Below are 22,652 nucleotides of genomic sequence, written 5' to 3'. Positions count from 1 at the left end.
TATACAGTCAACTTATGGTGAAAGCCTACTGTATTAACTCTGCAAGAAAACTGTACAGAACTCAGATGCCTTACTATCTACCTTTGAGAGAATAAGCAAAAAATGGAACGGCTATGAAAGCCCCTACTTGTGGCAAGAAAATACAGAAAGAGAACTACCTATTCAAACTTCCCTGGTCAGTATTCAATATTTACAGTCATAGAAAATACTTTTTCAAAGCCTGTTTCCAGCTTGACAGGGTGCTGCTATGAATGAAAGATAATCTTTGCTAGCACAGTGTACTTAAAAGAACATCAGGAGAAAACTGTCTTGTGATTTTTTAAAAGTCCATGTTATAAGAAGCATGACTAGTGACAATCTATTAATCCCTCCGGGCCTGTTTCCTCACCTGTAAAATGTAGAAAATAAGTTTATCTTAGAGTATTTCTGTGAAGATTGGTAGGACAAAAGCACTAAGCCTAATTCTTGGCACACACCAAGGACTTGATAAATGGCTACTATAATCAACGTATGAAACTAGTGAACCCATCTAATCAAAACACGCACGTTATACTACAATACACTTCTGCTGCCTACCACTGCCATTATTTCCGAAGAAGGTAGCATAATGTTAATGAAAGAGCAAAGGAACTAAGAAATTTGGGTTCTAATTTTGGATCTGCTTGAAATTAGGTACTATGTCCTTGCAGTGTCACTTTTTCATGTTTCTTCATTTATGCATTGAGATGACATTAAAACTTGGAGGACACCAATACTTTCTCAAAGCAGAAAGCTTAAAGCTTTATTTGGAGAATAACATCTCTCTCATTTCTCTAAATCTAAAATTTATCAAAATGAAACATTTTGAAGACAAATGAAACCATAAAATAAAAAGTCAAGTATCTTCCATTCTGAAATAGCCACATAGGTAGTATTACCCTTGTGTTTTCTTATTATACATCCACAGTTTCATTTGCAATTCAAGCTCTGTTTCCTTTTCCTGACGTTGTTCCACTGTTGCAAGCCAGTTACCATAGCAGCCAAATGCAGCCTTTGTTAGCTCGATTTGGATCAGACCATAATCATTGATATATTCTTGCTGTATAATATCTAACTGAAGGGTTAAAAAAAGAATCCAAAATGTTTATTAATGTAAACACATACATGTTCAAGTTTTCAAGGAATTACAGATAATTTCCAGAATCTATAGTAACAGGTTTTTAAAGGAAAAAAAGGAAATATTTATTAGTTATGGATACCAAAACTGCCATTATTAAGGACATTATATAGCACCAGTTCAGTAGCATTATTATTACTCTCCAATGACCTTAAACTTTAGTGATGACTGACCCATTCACATGATACAACAGAACCTTTAGTTGATAATGCTTGTCTCTTGTTTCTATAAACAAAGAGCTTTACATAAAATCCCAAGGTTAAATTCTGTATCATTAAAAACGAGAAGAGCAAAAATAAAACCTACAATTTTTAGGAAGTGAAGAAAGACAGCAACGTTATAAGTAGACAGAATTTTATGTATGGTTGTTTCTTTTATCCCATTCCCTTGTCTATTTACTAAATATGGATCAAGTAACTATTATTTCCAGGCACTGTACTGGAAATGTACAAAGAAATAAATTTCCTTTCTTTAAAGGGTTTAAAGGCAGGGGAGTGATACAGACCAAGGGTATAGCCATTATGTTAAATCTATAAAGGGTACCGTGGGGCACAAAGAAGTAGGGAGTCTGGATTGTGTTTATCAGGATTAATAAGCATCCCTTTTTACACCAAAAATTTTATGACACTTTACCACAGAGACATATTTGTATTTACAACCCTCATATTCTTATTTCTGTATTCTTGTGACTCAAAGGCACAGATGTGTGTGACAGATAGTTAGAATGCAGTCTGAAACAAAAATACGGAGCCAGCATAAGAGCTGACTTACATGTAGATTTAATTTGTAACCATGGCCTCATTAGAATCATGCTGTAAACAATTCAACTAAGTAACCACAGATAGTACTGATAATGTTCAAGTAAACAAAGGCACAGAGTCTTTTTTTAGAAGCTACTAAATAAGTTACTTGACCCTAGTGATGCTGTTGGAAACTTTCATTAGATTTAAGGCTAATTAATGGATCAAAATCTTACATTGTACAACTGCTTATCATGCTGGAGAGAATAAAACTGCAAATGGCCAGGTTTTCCATTTAAAACCAAAGCTTTAGTTCTGGGATCAACCATCAAACCGGTGAAGATATTACTGTCTGCAAAAGAAGTGACAAATAACAGTTAAACTCATACAAATATTCACACTTCTAAAATGTGCAGACCCATTGGGTTTTGCAATACCTTTCACTAGGCCTTGAATTACTGCGGAAGCCTCAAGGTTTCTGTGAATGACTATTATTTCTGTGGATAAATAAATAAATAAATAAAAAATCATAGATTGGTCAGAACTTCAAGGAAAAAAAAATCAATTGAATTTATGTCATTCTAAAATACACCAGAATACGAAACAACTGGTAAGTTCAATTTACTCAGAGTATTATTAGAAAGTCAAGAATTTATTTTGTGATTTAGCTAAAATACTAGAGTTGGGGAGAAGGAGTTTTTCTGGAGGCTTTAAGTTTTATCAGTTGTGCATATGAATATATCAAGTGTTAATTCAGAAACTTACCCTAAAAGACACAATTTACCTTGAAACGAGTCACGGCACTAATAGATTGTTCACAGTTATGTTTTTTGAAGGGAAAGGAGGCAGTGAGCTCTGAGATCTACATTTAGGCTCCGTAGTAAGAGAATGCGCAAAAAGTTTTGGAGGCGTATGAGACTGCGCCACCCCCGTCAGAACGCACAGGACTCTTAACGCAGAGTGGCCACATGAGCATTTTTTGAAAATGTCATTACATCTGTGAAAGCACAGATGCTCACTTTCTATGCCCACATCATCTCACATGTAAAGGTTTCGAAATAGAAGCGGTACGACAAGAACCAAATACACCTAGCTCTACATTTTCATAAAAATGATCCTGAAAATGTTGGATTCTGGTGGCAGAGTCAAAAAGGGGGGTAGAGAAAACAGGAAGAATGGAAGAAAAAATCCTCGTTAAATCCTATGCTACTCTTAATTAGATCTCTTATTTTCCATCCCTAGAGTTATAATTTAGGCATTATACAACCCCACCTCCTCACAACAAATTCAGACTTACTATTATCAGAGTGAGAAGTACAGAACAAATCCCCTGCTGGTGAGACTGAAATGTGTTCAATAGTAGCTCCTAAACGGGGGAGGAACTCCTTATTCTTCTCTGTTGCATCGCGCCACTCTACAAGGACAGATTCACGACCACCACTCAGCAGACTGGTGCCTTCTCATCCACCCACAGAAATGAAAAGTGAAGTGTTTGGGGGGAAAAAATCGAAAGAAAAATATAATCAACGTTTAAAATTTCCTTACCATGTTAGAGAAACACACTATTTTTAAAGATATGCAAACAAGTGTCTTCCTAGCTTTTAATAAACTTAAGATAACACACTTAATAATCACTGATCCTAGGATTTTCCTTTCCAACCATATCTGACTCGTTTGTTGCTGACCAGTTCTGCCAATGAGAAAAAATAAATGAAACAAACATCATCTAGGGCCAGATAGCTTCAATGACAAAATTTTCCATTTAGGAAATAAACCAATTTTATGTTCTTCCAGGTAATAAAAAAGAGAACATTTCTCAACTTGTTTACAAGAACAGCATAACCCTTTACTAAAACTAATAAATTTTAAGAAAATTACAAGCCAATTTCATGACCGATGAAAATTCCCCAACAAAAATATCAGCAAGCTGAATCCAAGGATATGTTAAGAGGATAATATATTGCAAAGTTGAGTTTATTGTAAAAATGTGAGATTATTTTAACACTTGAGAAATAAATGTAATCAATTCCTACTATGGGATAAAGAGAATAATCATGAGTATCTTAATAGATGTAGAAAAAGTAAATAAACTTCTACACCCATGATAAAATTTCTCAGCAACTTCAGTGCTCACACACAGCGTGACTGGGTGCAAAGCACCAGCCCAGTTTATACTGTTCATATTTGCCTGAACTTATAACCTGTTCTCAAAGCAACTAGAAGTTGTAGCTCATTTACACAGGCAACTAATTTTCTTTTTCTATTAATTCTCTTATACATATACAGGATCAATGCTGACATTTTACTGACAACCATATACCATTTTAACTATTCTTAGAAATAGTCACGGGGCTTATAATATAAAAACAAGAATTCAACTCTCTAATAAGCCTAGGTTAGCTGCCTATATCAAAGCCTTGGTGCAGGGTAGGGTGCCCTGTATTCTTTTCTTCCCTTTGAGTGCCAACTAGCCGAACTACTCCTTCTTCCCCAAGACCCATCTGAAAAGGCTAATCCTAAATGTTCCAAGGCTTAAGTAAAGCCACCACAGATAGCTGTGACTGCTAACTGCTGTGAGAGGTGGCAGACAAGATGGACAAGGTAACAAAATAAAGAAAAGTCGGTGACAATAAGTATCAACTGGTCTTGGCCCAGATTAGGGTAGAGGCCACAGCAAAGAAAATAGAAGTGAGGATGAAGGGCAGAAGAAATGACACTGCCTGGAACATGACATACATATGCACACACACATTCTACCCTAGTAGATCGCCTCATTCACATTCACAATTTTAAATAATTCAGACCTTGTGTTCCATTTTAGCTACATGAGAGTTTGTGTAAATGAGCTACAACTCATCCAATATTTGAAAACATAAATTTTTGAATGAGACATAGGTCCAAATCCCACTTAGCAGCTGTGTGACCTTAGGCAAGTTAGTTCTCAACTACAAATCTCACTTCCTTTATGTGCAAAAGGAGAAAGACGATGCCTATGTCATGGCTTTAAGAATTAAATGAGGTAGTGCATGTAAAGCACTAGCATAATCATTTGCTCTGATAAACTACAGCTATTCTTATGAACAAGCACTTAACCTTGCAGACATACATTTTAAACAACTAATATGATTTAAATAGGTTCTTTAGTTAACAACAAGGACTTTATCATAGGTATACACTTTGATACTCTGATGGGTTCTGAAACCTAAAATAAATGGTATTGTGCTGAAAAAAGCTCAAACCACAGGGGTGAGAGAAAAGTGTTTACAATTCCTCTGGTGCAGGCAATTCTACACCTTTCAAACTATAAATGCAGTGAATACTGATCCACATACTTCAGAAGATTATTTTAATTATTAAACTTGCACTTACCTGTCACTGAAAAAGCCAAATCCATAACCATATCATGGTGCCAATGTAAACATGTGTATGTGTATTTCTTATCATCATCAAAATTCCTCCTATTGGAGAAAACCAAAATTGTTATTTTCACCAAAGGCATTAAGTCAGGAAAGTAATGGCATGCCAAATAGAATGCACATAATATATGCCCAAAATAATAAGTTATATTATTAAGCTTGTAGGTCTCAATGTGTAAAAATTACATTTTCTCTCTCTAACCAGAGTCACTTCTACAAACAATAGATCATCATGGTGTCCTATTAGGTATATGCTCTTATTAGTCTTTCCTTTTCACTCAAAGCTTGATAAAAAAGTTCTCCTCAATAAAGCAATCAGAGACAAAATGGAATTAACTCCTCCTACAAGCTCAAGGTTACAAATTTTAAAATAGTAGGTCTATGCAATGAAGAGCACAGTAATACAAGAGACAGGGTACCAGCAAAGCCTAATCTCTGTCACCAGTAATGGCTTTTCGGTACTATCCTTTTTCCCGAACCCAGGGATAGCTCTGTTGTGCAGGACTAATATAATATATACATTCACCATACTCTTCACGAGTCAACTGACCAAAGACGAATTTTGCCATCCTTGTGACCAGTTGCTATGCAATCTTCCTTTGGGTGACATGCTACACATGTGAAATTGTTCTTAGCATGTTTCTTATTTCTTGATGATGATAAAGTAAACCTAGAAGAAAAAAAAGTGTCCCTTATTAAAGTTTCTTGGGTAAGTGGTGATGTAGTTAAAAAAAAAAAGGGGTGGGGGTGGGGGGAGTTTGTCCCTTGTCAACCAAACTGGAGAATTCTCAAAACTCAATGAATACAAATACAGGATTAAAAAAAAATATATACCGTGTCTAAGAACCACGAATTTGCAAACACTTACGCAGTATAAACTTCACATGACTAATATTCTACCATGATAACTTGGCTACAGAGGCCACTGACTTTGAAATAAAGCCAAGACAGTCTTCTCAGTGGCTTTTGCTCGAGCCAAGTTTGTTCAAATTTCTTGTCAATTGAAGCTAAGTTTTAACATTAGGTATGAACAAGCCTAATAAATTATATCAGTGACAACTGGCTAATGTATCCAAAGGTATCAGGATCCTTATTATACTGCAAAGAAAAACAAATGTTAATCCTGACAGGGTAAAAGGGAAGAGGGGAGTGTCACTTGAGGAGTCACCATGCGTGCTTCGCACTAGTCTCCTTAAATGTTATTTTATTCATCTTTACAACTCTGTTAGATAGGTATTATGCCTATTTTAAATATATGCTAATTTGAGGTACAGTGAGACTGCAGAAACTAAATTTGACTCATTTTAAACCCAGGTATCTCAAAGCCTATATTTACTCCAAAGCCCCAAAACTGGCCAATAAGCATCACCACCTGGGGTAGCCTTTTCCAACTACATCCAATTTTGACATCGTGTATGAAGACCAGAATCTAAGGGGACAAGGAGTTTTGGCTGGACAAAGCTCCCTAGGTGTTTGTGACTAATGACTGATTCTCTTAACCACATGCATTGTTGTGTTAAAAACTCTACCTCTAAATCTAGTGGTTTCACAATCACTTGCGACAGGAAACTAGACACAACTCTGGATCACAGGTATGAAGATGAAATAAAATTGCAACAAATTTGAGTAAATAAAATGATCAAAAAGGAATTCTTACCTTGATGTTGTTTTCTTTTTGAAAAAATAAACAGACAAGTAAAAGTCCCGTACTGCAGCAACATATTCCCCCTGGTATTTCAAAGAGAAGATAACATTCACAAAAATAGGCAACACTCTTTAAGAAGAAACGTTCTCATCACAAAAGTTAATACAATTAACAATTTTTTTTTTTTTTTTTTTTTTGCAGATTGAGTATATCAATATAAAATGATATAGGTAGCTATGGAAAGGATACTCCTGTTAAAATAATCATAGAAAATTAAAAGACAAACTTAGATACTATATCTGAAAACTAAACTCTCTAGCTTTAAGAATAATGACTTGAAATTTTCCCATTAAGGCATAATTTACACACAATACAATGCAATGTCTGACATGTATATATCCATGTAACCACCACCACCACCACAATCAAGAAATCAAGATTTAGAACATTTTCTTCACCTCAAAAATGCTTCCTTGCTCCTCTTTTTAGTCATTTCCCAATGGTCCTGCCCCTGCCAGCAACCAGTGATTTCTATCACCACAGTTTACCTTTCTGTCTGTTCCAGAACATCATATAAACAGAATGGTGCAGTATATACTTTTGTGTCTGAACTCTAGTTCAAAATCACCCTTTTGAGATTCATTCATGCTCTTTTCTGTGTCATTCGTTTCTATTATTATGAAGCAGAATTCCAATAAATTAATACATATCACCATTAATTATTTATTCTCTTGAAATAAGGGTTTCCACTTTGGAGCTACTATGAATACTAATCATTCTTGTACAGGTCACTTTATGGTCATGTTCTCATTTCTCTACCAAGGAGTGTAACTTCTGGCTCATGGTAAGGACAGATGTTTATCTTTGTTCCATATATTCCCAATGCTCAGTACTGTCAGTCTTTAACGTTACGGCGTTTTCTCTACCATAAGAAATTAAACCTTTTCAGAACAATGCCAAAATAATGCTATAAACTTAGACTATAGAAAACATGCCACCACAATGTCATCTAGGGGCTTTTGGTGGTACTTGATTTTAAAATAAAAAAGTGGTTAGTAATAGGGAAAGGCGAAATAAATCATGGTATAAACATAACAGAGTTATTATTTCTGATGAACATTTAAGTATACATTCATGCTGCAATGTCAGGTGAAAAAAAGGTAAAGAGTCTTCAGATCCTAACTCAGTTTGAGAAAAATTATTTTATGAATGTTCAGGAAAAAGTCTAGAAAGACATTCCCCAAATATCACTGGTAAGATTTAATTTCTCCACTTTATTTTTAACTTGCAAATTTTCTATACTGGGCACACTGATTATGGACGGGAAGACATAATTTTCTAAAGACACAGTCCAAAATGAAAGGATTTGAGTAGCTTTTACATGAGGCAGGCTAAGAAAGAATACAAATGCCAAAATATTGGTATTTTTTGAACAATTAGAGGATTTACAAGAGCAACAGGTATACACAACATTAAGGATCCTAAAAACTCTATACCAAAAATACATGCTAAAGCAACGGAACAAACTTCTTCGCTAACTAAAATACTATAACTCAAGGCAACATTCAATCACTGGAATATAAAATGCTCAGAGCAAACATTGCTGAAAAGAGATTTTATGTACAAAATAGGAAACTAAAATTTTACCTCATTTCCAAAGGCAATGCACTTGGGTGACTGGTTTATATAATCCAAAACAAAGGAGAGCTCCTTTGCTTCTATCTCCTGGCTTGATGATTTTGGCAGTTTCACTGAAACCAGCTGAAATACATCTAGCCAAAGGAAGCTATATTAATATAAAGCTTCTCTAGAGAAAATGAACATGTGCACTTATTCACAGGAAACTGTTAATTAGTATTCTAGATACATTTGATGCCAAGATAATAATTCTAGGCCATCTTGAACAAAATGTACCTTCACCCTGCACTGTTCATTTGAATATACAAGTTCTGAATGGCAGTCTAATTTCACAACTCGTATACATACATGCTCTCTCTAAATAGAAATACAAAACAATTTAGCTTACTGGTGCATTCTGTCTTCCAAAGTATTAGGCTGACCTTTACAATGGATACAGTATATCACTGAACTGAGCAGCCAAAGGCAACAAACCAGCCGAGAGCTTTCAGAAATGCGATGTGCTTGCCACATATTTATAGGATAAATCTCTTCTAGAATATTGACATGCTGTTCTCTTTATATCCCATTTTTAAAAAACTCACAAGGGAAAATAGCTATGTTTTACTATGTATGCTATTTCCTTATCCTCTCAGACATTATAATGAATATGAAATTCTGTAACACATCGATTTACCATTTTCCCATTTTCCAGCCTGTTTAGTATTTGCTTTGAACTCTTGATTCTTCTAGCCTTCTCAGTCATCACAAACTTCACATCCCCAAACCCTGTACATTTGATTTTTTTTAACTTAGTCTTCCCCTCTGCCGAATGCAGGAAGTGGCACCACCATTTACCAAGTTGCTTAGACTAAATCCTTGAGTTATCTTTGAATTCTCTCTCATATCCCATATTCAAACCATTAGTAAATCTTGTTGGCTGTCTCTTCCAAAGATACCCAGAACTCAATCATTTCTTATCATCTAACTGGTAAGACATACCTCTTAACTGTACCCTGTACTTCTATCCTTGCCCCCCGTTAGTCTATTCTCAATAAGCCAGTGAATCTACTACAATTAACAACATTTCACTTTTCTGCTCAAAACTCTTCAATGGCTTTTTATCTACTGAGAATAAAAACCAAAGTCCTTTCAATGGCATACAAGGATGTATATTATCTATTCTTCCTTGGATTACTCCAATCCAACCTCCCCCCTCGTCCTCAAACATGTCAGAAATGCTGTAGAATATACTTCTCCAATATGACCATGCGTCTTATTCTTCTCAGAACCTTCCCTGACCACTTATTTAACTAGGTATTTCTCCAATGTTGCCTATTCCCCTCCCCTGCTATATTTTTCTCTAAAACATCTTTCACCTTCTTGTATCTTATGACTGATTTGTCTGCTAGATCAGACTAGCAGATGCCTTTTGGAGTAAACCAAATGCTATAATCTAATTGGAATTCTGTTTATGGTGGGATTAATGTTACTCTCCAGTACTTGGCCCATATCATGAGGACTCAGAATATGAAAATCTAGTTAGCTGTTAGATAAAATTGTGAACCGGGCTTGAACTAGCATTTCATAGAATAGATTTAAATTAATATTCTTCATTTGTTTCATCTTTGCTCCACAATGCAAAACCAGTCTCTGTTAGGAAATTGTATAAATCATATTGAAGTGTGCTTCTGGTTTAAAAATAAATTATTTACACGTCATCTTTTACAGTATCATTTTTTGACTATATGTAATTTATTCATTTAATGTCTAACTGAAAACCTATGTGCCACATTCTATTCTGTTGGAGAGAATAAAACGGACCATCTCAACAGAATGCCAAGGTCTTTACTTTAGATCAGTATTCTACCCTGGTTTGCACACTGGACTTAAACTAGGGAATTTTCAAGTAAACAAGCCCCACCACAGAGAATCTTAAAATTTTAAATTCTTTGCAGTGATTCTAATGTACAGCCAGTGTTAAGAACTGCTGATTTCACTGATACGGATAACAAGTTTTGCTACAACTATTAGCAACTACTCTTGCAATTGAGAATCACAGTGTTAGCATACAGAGTGGTTACCAACTGTGAGTGATGAGTATAAACACCCGGGGAAATATAAAAATGTAGATTTCTAGACTAAATCTCACAACTAGTGAATCAATGGTCAGTTAGGGAGATTAGGAACCTACATTTTTAGTAAGGATGTGAATACACCTTAAGAATCCACACACTTTTCTATAAGACAGAGCTTAAATACTGAAGAGTTTTATCTAAAATAGTCAACTAGGAGACTTAATTATTTTAAGAAATGTTGCCATTTCCAGAACATTTTTTGGAATACTTTAGAGGTTGTTTATGGTCTAACATAACTAAACTTACTGCTTTTATTCTTTCACATTTTTGACAGATAAATATTAATCATTAACAGTCTTCATTCATTAAATGATTTTTATCTTAAAAACGGATTTAACTTTCACAGTTTTAATAAAAGTCCATGATAGAAAACAATCTGCCAATTCTTCCCAGCCAAAACAACACACAAAACCAATCCTCCCCTCAAAAAACCCTCCAAAAACAACAAAAATACACCGTGGAAAGGATTCACTTAGCTAATGAGCCATGAGCCTGTGTAGCAGACTGCTCAGTAATTACCTTAAAGCTGCTTTCATCTTCGAATTCTGTATACAGCTATACTTTAGAGAGAACACCAGAGGTGCAGCAACCTTCTTGAATTCTGATATTAGAAAAATTCTTTGGATATATCCCTCATGTCAATGTTCTGATGTATCAAATTCTCTGCTATAGGGTAATTATTTGTGACCACTAAAGATATTCCAGAAATTCACAAAATGCTCTGAAACATGGCAATTTCAATGAAATAATGTTCCAATGATAATAAAAATGTAATTAATAGTTTAATCACACTATTAGCTCTTAATATCAAGCTGTTTTCTATACCATTTCTGAACAGATTCAGGGTCAAAGGGGTGTTCAATAATGGGTAAAATTATAGCGATACTTAAGAATGACAGATTAAGTTCAGTACAAAGATAAACTCTAGTCCACCTCTGAAACACAGCTTTGAACTCTGAGCTCTGCAGTCTATTATTACAACTATATATTCAGTAATCATTCCCTCACTATGTATTTCAGAACTGGTATTAGGCTTCCCCAAAATAAATGCAATAACAACAGAAGGAACTGAAATGCCAGCTCCAAAAATTGTTAACTTCAGACTAAAACCAAGATGTTAACTTTTGAAAAACTATGGAAACAGTAAACCCATGCTATATAAAACAAAATAAGTTAATTATACTATACCTGGTTTCTCTTTATTTATTATAACAAAGACAGAATCCTCAGCACTGGGTAGAGTAAAGAGGGCATGAAGTTTAAGCCCTACTACGAAAGTCTGAAAGATAAAAAGCACCATATTATTTATCACCTGTCCTCCCCACCCCCCAAACTTAGGTTCCATAAAGGGCAGGGATTTTTTTTTTTTTTAACCCATTTTGCTCACTGCTGTATCCCAACGTCAGAAGAGTATGTGGTGTATAGAATATACTCAATATGTATTTGTTGAATACATTTTCAATTAATACATATAGATCCACATGTGTCTTTTAAATGGTACTATGGTATTCTAATGAATGAATATAAAATTTTAACTGACCTCAAGATATTCAATTTCTTTCTTCTGTAAACAATGCAGTAATAACTACACATACATGTCATTATTTCAACAAGAAATTCCTAACAAGTGAGATTGCTGGAGTAGTTATTTTTTCATTATCAGTTGTACTCTGATTATGTACAAAAGTATCTGTTTCTCTGCACTTTACCTATTACTAGTGTGTTTTTTTTTTTTTTTTTTTTTTTTTTTTTGCAGTCTCCAATTTGGAACTGATAGGGAAAAATGCTGTGTCGTTTTTTTATGAGATTAAACACCTCTTCACATTTACTGGCTATTTGTTATTTTTTTTCCTGGGAGTTACATAGTCTTACCCTATGCCAATTTTTTTCCCACTGAGTTATTAGTTTTTCCTTATTGATTTTGGGAATTTTCTGTATTTTAGGAATAATATCTCTTGTAAATATTTTCTTCCAATTTTATCACTCATCTTTTCATTGAAAGTTTAAAATTTTCAGTCAAATTTCTTTTATGGTGTGACTTTTACAACTTGTTTAAAAGGCTCTTAGGCCTTCTAAAAAAAAACAATGTGTCTGTCATTATATTATGTTGCCATTCCTTTCCAAAGGATAAAAATGGAAGATCAATCCACATACCTTTATTAAAATGCCATCTACATAGTCCCACAGTTTAACTGTGCCATCAAAGGAACAAGAATACAACTAAAAGGGTAAAAATAAAAATAGTACAGGATTTATTACAAAATACAACTTAAGATATTAAACAAATAATTAAGCAATACAGATGGCATTTTCTGTTCATTAAATCCTTAGCTTTAAAGAAGTAGAGTCACTTACTCCTATTTTTTTTTTAAATAGAAAACCTAATCAGAGCTCTGTGAGGGAATTTCAAGTTTTAATTAAAATGAGGGGGAAAAAGTCAATCCTCTATCTTCAAGAAGATGGTAAGTTTTTGAGTTACGAAAATACTTAAGAGCTTGTCTAGAGCCCAGTCCTCTCTTATTAGCAAAACCACTTTCATCTTACATACATTAAAGGACTGCTTCTCAAATGATCTGAGAATGTCCTCTTTAAAAAAAAAAAAAAAAATCCAACACACTAAAGACCAATACTTTTGTAAAATACAATTAAGTTATCATGCACTCGAATGCTGTGGCAATGTCACAGTGCTCTACAGTTCTGGGTCATTCAATCTCCACACTTATCTCATTGCAGAATGGTAACCAACCATTTGTGGCACTGGTTTGTGCACCACACTTTGGTAGCACCAGAAGGCCTTAATAGCATGTATTTTTAGCTTTGTCCCAGTGGACTTAATTTTACTAAGGCCACACTGGATTACTTGTCACCATTACAGTGAAAATACATCACTTAGAACATTTATAAAGAATTTTAAGTTTTCTGAAAGCGGCAATTTTAAGATTTCTGCCAATGAGGACATGGAATCAGAGAACAGAAAATGGTATCATCTATTCAAGTAAAAGAATTATGTCATGTAGAAAATATACATCAAAATTACTACATATAAAGAAAGGATCATGAAAAAGGATTAGTAAAACATACCAACCAACCATACAATCACTGTCAAAACACAATGGTTAACACACAAATTCTATGACTCTGAAGTCCAGAGAATCTGCACTCCCCATCACCTCAACCAAACCTTTCAATAAAAGCATTCTCCAACTTTATTAACTTTCACTCACGTGAATAGATTTTTATGCAATGATACATGGTTTTTGTTTGCCTACAAAACGTAGTCATACTGACTTCACAAATTCCAGTTTTAATGAAAGGATACTGCGGCTATGAAAAACATTCAAGTGCTACACATAACAATGAACTGTTCTGTTAAACCCCCAGAGGACAGCAAGGAAAGTAAACTGTGCTTGCACTCTGCAGAAAAGCTACTTAACTTTGACTTTCATGTAGTAGCTCATTTAATTTTGGAAAGAAAAGATCCCTGTTACATTAGGCCCGACTTCTTTGTGATAACACAGTGAATGGCGATACAAATAAACCCATTCTTGTATCAAGCAATAACTTCCATGTTGGCAGTAAGTAATCTAGAAAAATGGAACTTGATCAAAAACTAGAGCAAGAGAGGGGTGCCTGGGTAGCTCAGTCAGTTAAGCATCCAACTCTTGATTTCAGCTCAGGTCACAATCTCATCATTTGAGAGACTGAGCCCTGCATCGAGCTCTACACTGACGGTGTGGACCCTGCTTGGGATTTTCTCTCTCCCTCTCCCTCTCACTGCCCCTTCCCCATTCATGCTCTTTCTCTCTCTCTCTAAAATAAATAATTAAAAAAACAAAACAAACTAGAGCACGAGTCAACCATTTTTGAGATGTCTTTAGTGGTTGCTGAAATTTAAGAACAGAATTAAAATGACATTATTTCTGAATTCTGAGCTGCTTTGTGGGGTGAGTGGGAAGGTCTGGACTAAATTAGATTCCCAAGTTTGCCCTGAAATTAACTGGTCCATCCACTGACTAATCCTTCTTGTCCAGCACTGGCCTTACGATAACATCTGCACCAACACTAAAGAGCCTCATCTGTAAAGGAAAAGATCTAAAACATCAATACCTCTTAGCCAGCATTTTGAAAAATGGGTTCCAGAAACCAAAGGGGTTAAGGACATTTAAGCTTGAGAAACACCAAACAGTATGCACCCTTTTTGGATATTTGTAATGCATATAAAAGGATTTGAAAAGATCTACAACCAAGAAATTATCTAACTGTGCCTAACCTTCAATTTCAGTAACTCACACAGCCAAGAATGTTTTCTTTCAAGCAACATCTATTAGCATTCTCTGGAATAAATGGTTTTACAGAATACAGCATGGGCAATGTAGATCTAGGCTGTGACCCTATTTTAATAACCAAAAATGTTAAAAAGTACCCTGAATCAAAAAAATCAGCATATAGGTTTCGGCTGCTACCTGAAAGTAGAGTATTTCTATGAAACCTTTCATAGAAAGGTGGAAATGGTGTAAAACAAAGAAGCAATTACCATTAATTTATACAAACAATTTTGAGCATTCCCACATCCAAAGAATAACCTCTCTTAGGCTCTTCTGATACCTTGGGATTCATCTTGCTAATGGATGTACAACATATATTGAGATAAAGCACAGATGATCATAGCTTAAAGCTTGGTAGCTTGATGCTGAGCAGTTCCTGGGGAAGGAGCCTGGTGGGGCCACTCTCACTGCCAGGGGTGCGTGCTGCCTCTACATCACCCTGCTGCAAAATAAACACGGAATGCTATTTTTGATTTTCATCTTTTTTTGTTTGTTTTTTTTATAAAAACAAAGTAGCACAATATGAACTTTTGAAAAGCAAGGGATGCATGTATTTTTCTAATTGTAACTTGGTAAGTTTCCCAGCTAAAATCAAATCATAATTTTCTGGTAACAACAAAGCCAATATTACATTTAATTATAAATCATTTGACACCTGTAGATGATTGTTGGGGTTGAGTTGGATTCCAGTCACCAGATTTCTGTGCCCTTGCAATATGTGTACACATTCTTCTGTAGCTGTGCTATGAACTTTAACAAAGTCACCAGAGACACAGAAGATATACCTGGAAATAAAAAAATAAATTTCATGTATTCTGTATACAGCATAGTCTTTTTTTTAAAGTTCATGAAAAATCTTTTTCACTTGTAATAGAGGTTTCTTTTAAAACCAACAGTTTCAAAAAAAAAAAAAAAAAAACAACAGTTTCAAGAACTACATACCAAAAATTGTGTGCTATGTTCTCACTTACCACGCACCATTACTCTAACAGCATCTTCCCATGTCCCCCCTGCTCTCCATTGTTCACTGGGGACACCACCTTACAAACGCTAAGTCAAAGCTCTCTCTAGTTGGCAAGGCCTCTTTTATAGCAAAGTACAAAGACTTTGTGACAGTTCTTTCACTTGTTGCCGAAATGTTGGTTTTGTTTTTGTCTTTCTGGATTTGTGGCTTTCTTCAAAATAGGAGAGGCTACTAAATTATTAAAAGTAGTTAAGTGGGGGCAATATTTGACAATTTTCATTACGGATATAACCACAGAACAGAGCTCGTAGTATAGTAGTACAAACCTTCTAGTCTCTACAAAATAAAAAATGTTCTGTGCCTATTACATAGAACATTATACATGTCTAATAGGGTGTTTTTCCATGCAGCACAGAAGGTACAAACCACAGAATCCCCAGGCCAGATCTCTTCTCTGTGTTCCCAAAGCAACCTGTACATGACTTGATCCTACTACTTTTCACACTGTGTTGCCATTACTTGTTTACAAATATATCCTCCTTCCTTATTAGGCCATAAGCTCCCATCGGGCAAATGCCTTAATTTATCTTTGATTCCCAATGTCCAATCCAGTTTGTTGAACAGAACCCACTCAATTCTCAGAGATTTTGTAAACTATCTGGATAAAATGAACCAATAAAAAAAATTACAAGATAACAAAAGAGTAAATCTTCTAATGCTGACCAGGATCACGACTACCCTATTTTATCAATTCTAAGACACCCGCTTTTTCACATGTTCACCTCTCTGAAATCAGGATGCATTATTCCAAGTGTCAGGAGGCAATCATGAAATGACTTGTTTCACTGTCTAAAAGATTAAGCAAGTTCAAGCAACAAAACATCTGAGACATATGGTTACCCCTCTGGCTGGATCCTCCTCTTCATTCCCATGAGTACCTTAATTCAGAGTCTTAACATCACCAGCCTGGACCTAAGGGCTTCTTACAGCCTCCAGGTGTGGCCCTTCAATTCATCTTTCCCACTCACACCAGATTAACTTTACAAATTTGACATTACTTCTTTAAAGATAAATTAAATTACAGTTTGTCAATGTTTTCCCACTGCCTTTGGGATATGATCTAAACTCCTAAGGCCTTTGGTGATTTGACCTGATCTAAGTGGAGCTACTTTGTCATTTTAAAACTGTCCTCTAGTCAAGTGGTTTACAACTCCACTACCCTCCCACTCCCTACAGACACACCCCATTATACCAAAAGGTTGGCTAGGCATTCCCTGAGATGGTGGTGGGTGAAGGGTACTATGTGCCAGGAAAACTCCCTGATTCTGATATGCTTCCCCGGAGAAAAGGAATTTCCTCTCTCCTTGCTCCTCCACAGAGAATGGCTTTATATTTGAAAGCAAGCCCCCAAAAGAAACACTCTCTCCCTGCTTTTGTATACATCGCTGTCTACACAGACTACTCTTTCTTTCTGACTACTTCCTTAAGACAGATTCAGCACACGTGAAGCCTTCCTGCATTTTCTCATTCTAGAGCAGCACCACTCTTTTTTTTTTAAATTTTTTTTTTCAACGTTTATTTATTTTTTGGGACAGAGAGAGACAGAGCATGAACGGGGGAGGGGCAGAGAGAGAGGGAGACACAGAATCGGAAACAGGCTCCAGGCTCTGAGCCATAGCCCAGAGCCCGACGCGGGGCTCGAACTCATGGACCGCGAGATCGTGACCTGGCTGAAGTCGGACGCTTAACCGACTGCGCCACCCAGGCGCCCCATAGAGCAGCACCACTCTTAATGTGCTTATACAAGATGGTAGGCTTAGCGCTATAAGAGCACTGACCACACAGCATATTGAAGCCTTCCCCTACTAGACTGTAAGCTCTTTGAGGGGAGGAAAGGTGTGTTTACTTATTATAAATAACAATAGAAATATAGTAGGTAGAAAAAGGACACAGTTTTAAGAAGTCAAACAAATGGGTTTGAATGCCAGCTTTACCACATATGGGCTGAATGCTGGGAGAATTTAATTCTCTAAAACATCACTGTTCTCTGCTGTAAAAGGCAGGTAATGGTTTCTCACAGGGTTATTATGAGGACTAAAGGAAACAACACATGCAAATGCACCCTTAAAACACACAGTATGCTTAGAGCACTCAAATGCTTTCATAAAATCAGAATACCTAAAATCCTGCAGACAGAAATGCATGTAAAGCATAGACCACAATGCCTGCCACATATGATTCAATCAACTTTACTGAAATGAAGAAGTTAGGGATGCTTTCAAACAGGAACCAGAATTTAAATGAGGCTCCAAAGGATGCATAATTTAAGAGCTGGGAATGGAAAAGAATACCAACATAAACATAAGCTGGGAAATAATTAACACAGTACCTACAAGAGATAGGAAATGACCTAACAAGCAAAGTGTATATGATGGGTTATGTCAGGAAATAATTGGGTAAGGAGAGTCAAGCTAGATCAGGGAAAGTCATGAAAGCCAGAGAAAAGAGCTGTAGATAAGGAAGGCAACAGAAGATTAATAGGGTTCTGAGCAAGACTAGGAATAAGGGTGAGAGTTATGATAGTAACACTTAAGGAAAATTATTACAGCAATATACAGAATGGTATGCAAAAGAGTAAGAGTTGGACACAAGCTTTGTGGGAATTTAGGAATGTAAAAGACAAGAATGACCTACTTTTTAAATTTTCTATACCTTAGCAACCTAATGCTTAGCACCATGTAACTGTAGGAGCTAAAAGGATGTAATATAAACAGTGCTGGACTGGGAGTCAGTAATAACGAGACAGGAATACAAGCTACTCTCACATATACCCACCTCTCGACTTGCCTCTTATAACAACCCCCTCAAGTAGGCAGAACAGAGTTTTTGTCTTAGTTCCAAGAGGACCCAATGAACAAGAGGAAACAGATGAAACTCCACAATTCTAGTCTTATTTACTATCTCAGCTTTCTTGATGACCTCCTTGAAGCAAAATACAAAATTACCTTATTCCTTTTTGTATAAATTAGCCAACACCTGTAGTACCTTTTAGATAACATCCAAAACCTTGATGAGTTCATTATGACCCTGTTCATTTGCTAGAGAGCTGATTTTAATTACTACTTTTTATATAGACACAAACAAAACCCAAACACTCCACATCTAAATCTTCACCAACTTCCCCAAACTTCAGTACTGATTTTCTACCTACTTATTAGGTCCACCTGGTCATTTCATAGGTACTTTAAACTCAACAGGTCCCAAAGTGAACTCGCTATCTCGTTAATTCTAAGTGCTGATTCACTCCAAAATTGTCTATTCTCTTCATCTTCAATATTATCTTGGTTTAGGCCAAAGTAATTTCTTGTCTGAATGCCTGCATTAGCCTTTTAAGCCATGGTCTGTACTCTTCCAGATTCTTCTCCCACCACTTCCCTATACTTTATGCTACAAACTATACTGACTTTACACACATCACACTACCTACCCCTCCCACCCTACCCCAGCAACTTCAAGCTGCGCACTTCGCCTGGATGCCTTCCCCCAATATCAGTGGTGGAACAAACTCCTGTTAGTCTTGCAAGGTCCTACTACTGAAGGGAAACTTTCACTATATAACTCCCTTCTCTATGCCATCTGTGTACCTCAAGTATGCTAAGTCAACATACCTCTGATCTTGCCACTCTCCACCACTTATTACTTAGTTTTATGCATAGTCTTCGGATTAACATTCTTGAAGAAACACAATCATGTTACCTTCCACCGCCCTCCATCCAGGGAATAAAAAAAATAGTCTCTTTGGACCAAACAGCCAAGAACTGGCTTCACGTTCCTTTTTCAACCTCACTAGCTCTCTTCATATACTAGTCATATGAGCTAACTGTACCACAGTCTGTTCAATATATTTAGGTTTCTACTCTTCTTGCTTATACCGTGCCCACTATCTGGAATGCCTTCCATCCATATCCTCTAGTCAAAATACCATTCACCTATTTAGGCCTAGCCTAAATGTCATTTCCTCAGCAACCTGTCCATCCTCACCAGTCTGAAGTACTCTCTCTTTAGTAACTCCCAAGGAACCACAGTATGCAACATCTGCTACTAATTATTTTTTTCCTCACCAGACTGTAAAATCTTGAAAATAGGATCAATATTAAAATTATCTTAATTTTTGTCATGTCAGCTTGTTATAAATAATACGTAGCTGACAATACTTAAAAACGAATTGTAGGACTTGGTAAATGAAACACTGCATCTCATCCTAAGTTGTAGAAGCACTACACTGGAAAAAGAAACTGGATTCCTAGCTGTAAGCAGAACTTTGACACCTTGAAATCTCAGTTTCTTCCTGATTTATAAGACGAATATCAACAAAGCTCTCTTTCATGTAAAGACCAAGGATTCTTCTTTTTTTTTTCTTGCCTCTACTGCTATTTATGAAAACTCCTTCAGTCATGCATGCATTCAACAACTATCATACACCCATAAGCAAGACACTGTGGGGGATACAAACTTTCATAAGATATTACCGTTACTCTTCTAAGACAGAAAGGGGTAATTAACTAAGGGTCACGCTGTCCTTAAATGATGTGAAAACCTCTTTCTACGAGATGTCATTTGTAAATTATACTGACAATAGAACAATGACAGCTGACACACACTGAGCCGTTAAGTACCAGGCTTGTTTTACCTGATTTATATGTATTAAAGCACTTAACCCTCTCAACAACCCTAGGAATTGGATTACAAAATATTATTCCTGTTTTAGGATGAGACTACTGAGGCAAAGATAAAGAACTTGCAAAGGTCACAAAATGTAAGAACCGGGTTTGAACCCAGGGAGTAGTTTGGTTTTCCAGCTATACTGAACTCCCGAGAATAGAGACCAGGGCTTTCATACGTAATCATTCCGCACAGACTCTAACATCAGTATCACGCATAGTTGCAATAAGGTTGCCAAAATACATCTTTAGGGGAAAGAAGAGTGTGGAGAAAATGGAAATCTTTGATCTTTCAGTAATTCAAAGTCACGACTCTTTCCGAAAAAACACTCCTCGCAGTACTGCAAGGGCAGTGATGTACAGATCTTTGCCCGGACTTTCTCGCCGCCCCACGGCGGAGCTGATTCCAGGCACGTGGGCCCGCCCCCGGTCCCTCAACCACCTGCAGGTAAACTGTCCTGTAAAGAAGCCTCAGCCTGCAGTGCCACGGGACTAAGTGGTTTCTCACTCCTCTAAGCAGCACTCAGGCAACGGTTCCCTTACGCGTGGCCTGGGGACTCCCGCACGCGCCCCCTTCCCAGAGCCCAGAACCGCCGGTTGGCGAGTCCGGACTGGCCTGACAGTTCTTTCCTCCCCTTCCCCGGGGACTCACGGCCCTCAGCCCGGCTGACAGTGCGCGGTGTCCCCATACTTAGAATCCGCAGAGAACACAGCTCTCCTAAAGTTCAACTCGCTGCCGCCGCAACGAACCACGCGGACACTCTCCTCCTCCACCATCTTTGCGCAGACGCAGGAACTCACGACCGCCCGCAAGCCCCGAACTTCCTTGACGGAGGCCGGGCGCTAGGGCACGAATCTCAGCCCACAAAAGGCGTGCACGGGCTTCTCTAGGCCTCAGTCTCTATGGTAGGACCCAGCGCCTGTGCCGCCATCTTTTTTGGGGGCAACTTTAAATTACAACACAGGTAGGAAAGGTGAGACAATGAATTTATATTAGACATCTTTGAACTCTTAGTACAAATAAGTTTCTCTCTAGCCTGTTAATTTGATTCTACCTACAACTTCGTTCGCCAGAAGGGAAGAGTGGCCTATTGTGTATCACGTGACCTCCAGACGGCCTCCCTTTCCCACTCACCAAGGCCTTTCCTTTCTCGGTAGTGATTCGGGCGCTGCGAGATGACGCCAACATATAAGTGCCACCTGGTTTCACCGCTCAGCTTAGTTCTTGGGTGGAAAGGTAGCTTTCTACTATTTGCATAGCTGTTTGTCCCTTTCATTAGCCGTCATTTTCTCCTTTTCCGCCGAGCATAGCATAGGTCTCTACAAAATCTCCGCAACTCCGAAGGCCTTGCCTTTTCCTTTGGACACCTGGCTCCTGCTCCGGAATTCTGGTGCATCCGTTTTTCTGTTCGGTGGAGCTGCTCGCACCGATCTGACATTCCCTCCCACTCCGGCCCAAGTTCCGACGCCGCTGCTCCCTGTTTGGCTACGGGTTTTTTTTTTTTTTTTTTTTTTTTTTTTTTTTTTTTGTGCCTGTTGCTTTGGTTTTAGTTTTTCCATTAGTCCACCTTGCCTGTAGGTTAGGAGGCCCCGAACTCGGAGCATGGTTAGGCCTCTATCACCATTCCTTTTTATAACGCTATGTACATCCTCTTCGTGGTCCAGGTCTATTAGGTGTATACTTACCTTTATTCACTCATTAAGTACACATTTATCAATCCCCTTGCCGGCACTGTACCACTACTAAGTGAAGAGCCACTGACAGCTTAATTTTATTTATTTTTTTAAATGTCTTTTTTCAAAAATGTCTTATTTTTGAGAGAGAGAGAGATTGTGAGCGGGGGGAGGGACAGAGAGAGAGAGAGAGAGAGAGAGAATTTGAAGCAGGTTCCAGGCTCTGCACTGTCAGCGCAGAGCAAGGCATGGGGCT

General features: G+C 37.1%; 1 protein-coding gene across 2 annotated transcripts in view; it reads right to left on the bottom strand.

The window, feature by feature from the left end:
• The window catches only part of WDR75 (WD repeat domain 75), a 30,902-nt gene extending 8,749 nt beyond the window's left edge, over window positions 1–22,153 (bottom strand). Inside the window, exons 1-13 of one of the 2 annotated variants that reach the window (XM_006935420.4) lie at window positions 21,858–22,153; window positions 15,693–15,822; window positions 15,318–15,479; window positions 12,867–12,932; window positions 11,901–11,991; window positions 8,605–8,729; window positions 6,970–7,040; window positions 5,863–5,982; window positions 5,266–5,354; window positions 3,194–3,352; window positions 2,334–2,393; window positions 2,133–2,248; window positions 918–1,093 (exon numbers count right to left, since the gene is read on the bottom strand). In XM_006935420.4, coding sequence (XP_006935482.2) covers window positions 918–1,093; window positions 2,133–2,248; window positions 2,334–2,393; window positions 3,194–3,352; window positions 5,266–5,354; window positions 5,863–5,982; window positions 6,970–7,040; window positions 8,605–8,729; window positions 11,901–11,991; window positions 12,867–12,932; window positions 15,318–15,329 — 1,085 coding nt within the window. In that variant the 5' untranslated portion in view covers window positions 15,330–15,479; window positions 15,693–15,822; window positions 21,858–22,153. Of the gene's footprint in view, window positions 1–917; window positions 1,094–2,132; window positions 2,249–2,333; window positions 2,394–3,193; window positions 3,353–5,265; window positions 5,355–5,862; window positions 5,983–6,969; window positions 7,041–8,604; window positions 8,730–11,900; window positions 11,992–12,866; window positions 12,933–15,317; window positions 15,480–15,692; window positions 15,823–21,413; window positions 21,544–21,857 lie in introns of those variants that run through there. The other variant, XM_003990963.6, reaches the window with a different exon arrangement.
• Between the last annotated feature and the right edge of the window lie 499 nt (window positions 22,154–22,652).

Source organism: Felis catus, chromosome C1, assembly GCF_018350175.1.
Source record: "Felis catus isolate Fca126 chromosome C1, F.catus_Fca126_mat1.0, whole genome shotgun sequence".
Lineage (NCBI taxonomy): Eukaryota > Metazoa > Chordata > Mammalia > Carnivora > Felidae > Felis > Felis catus.
Note: the sequence above shows the minus strand (reverse complement) of the source record. Positions and strands in the feature narration are given on the sequence as shown.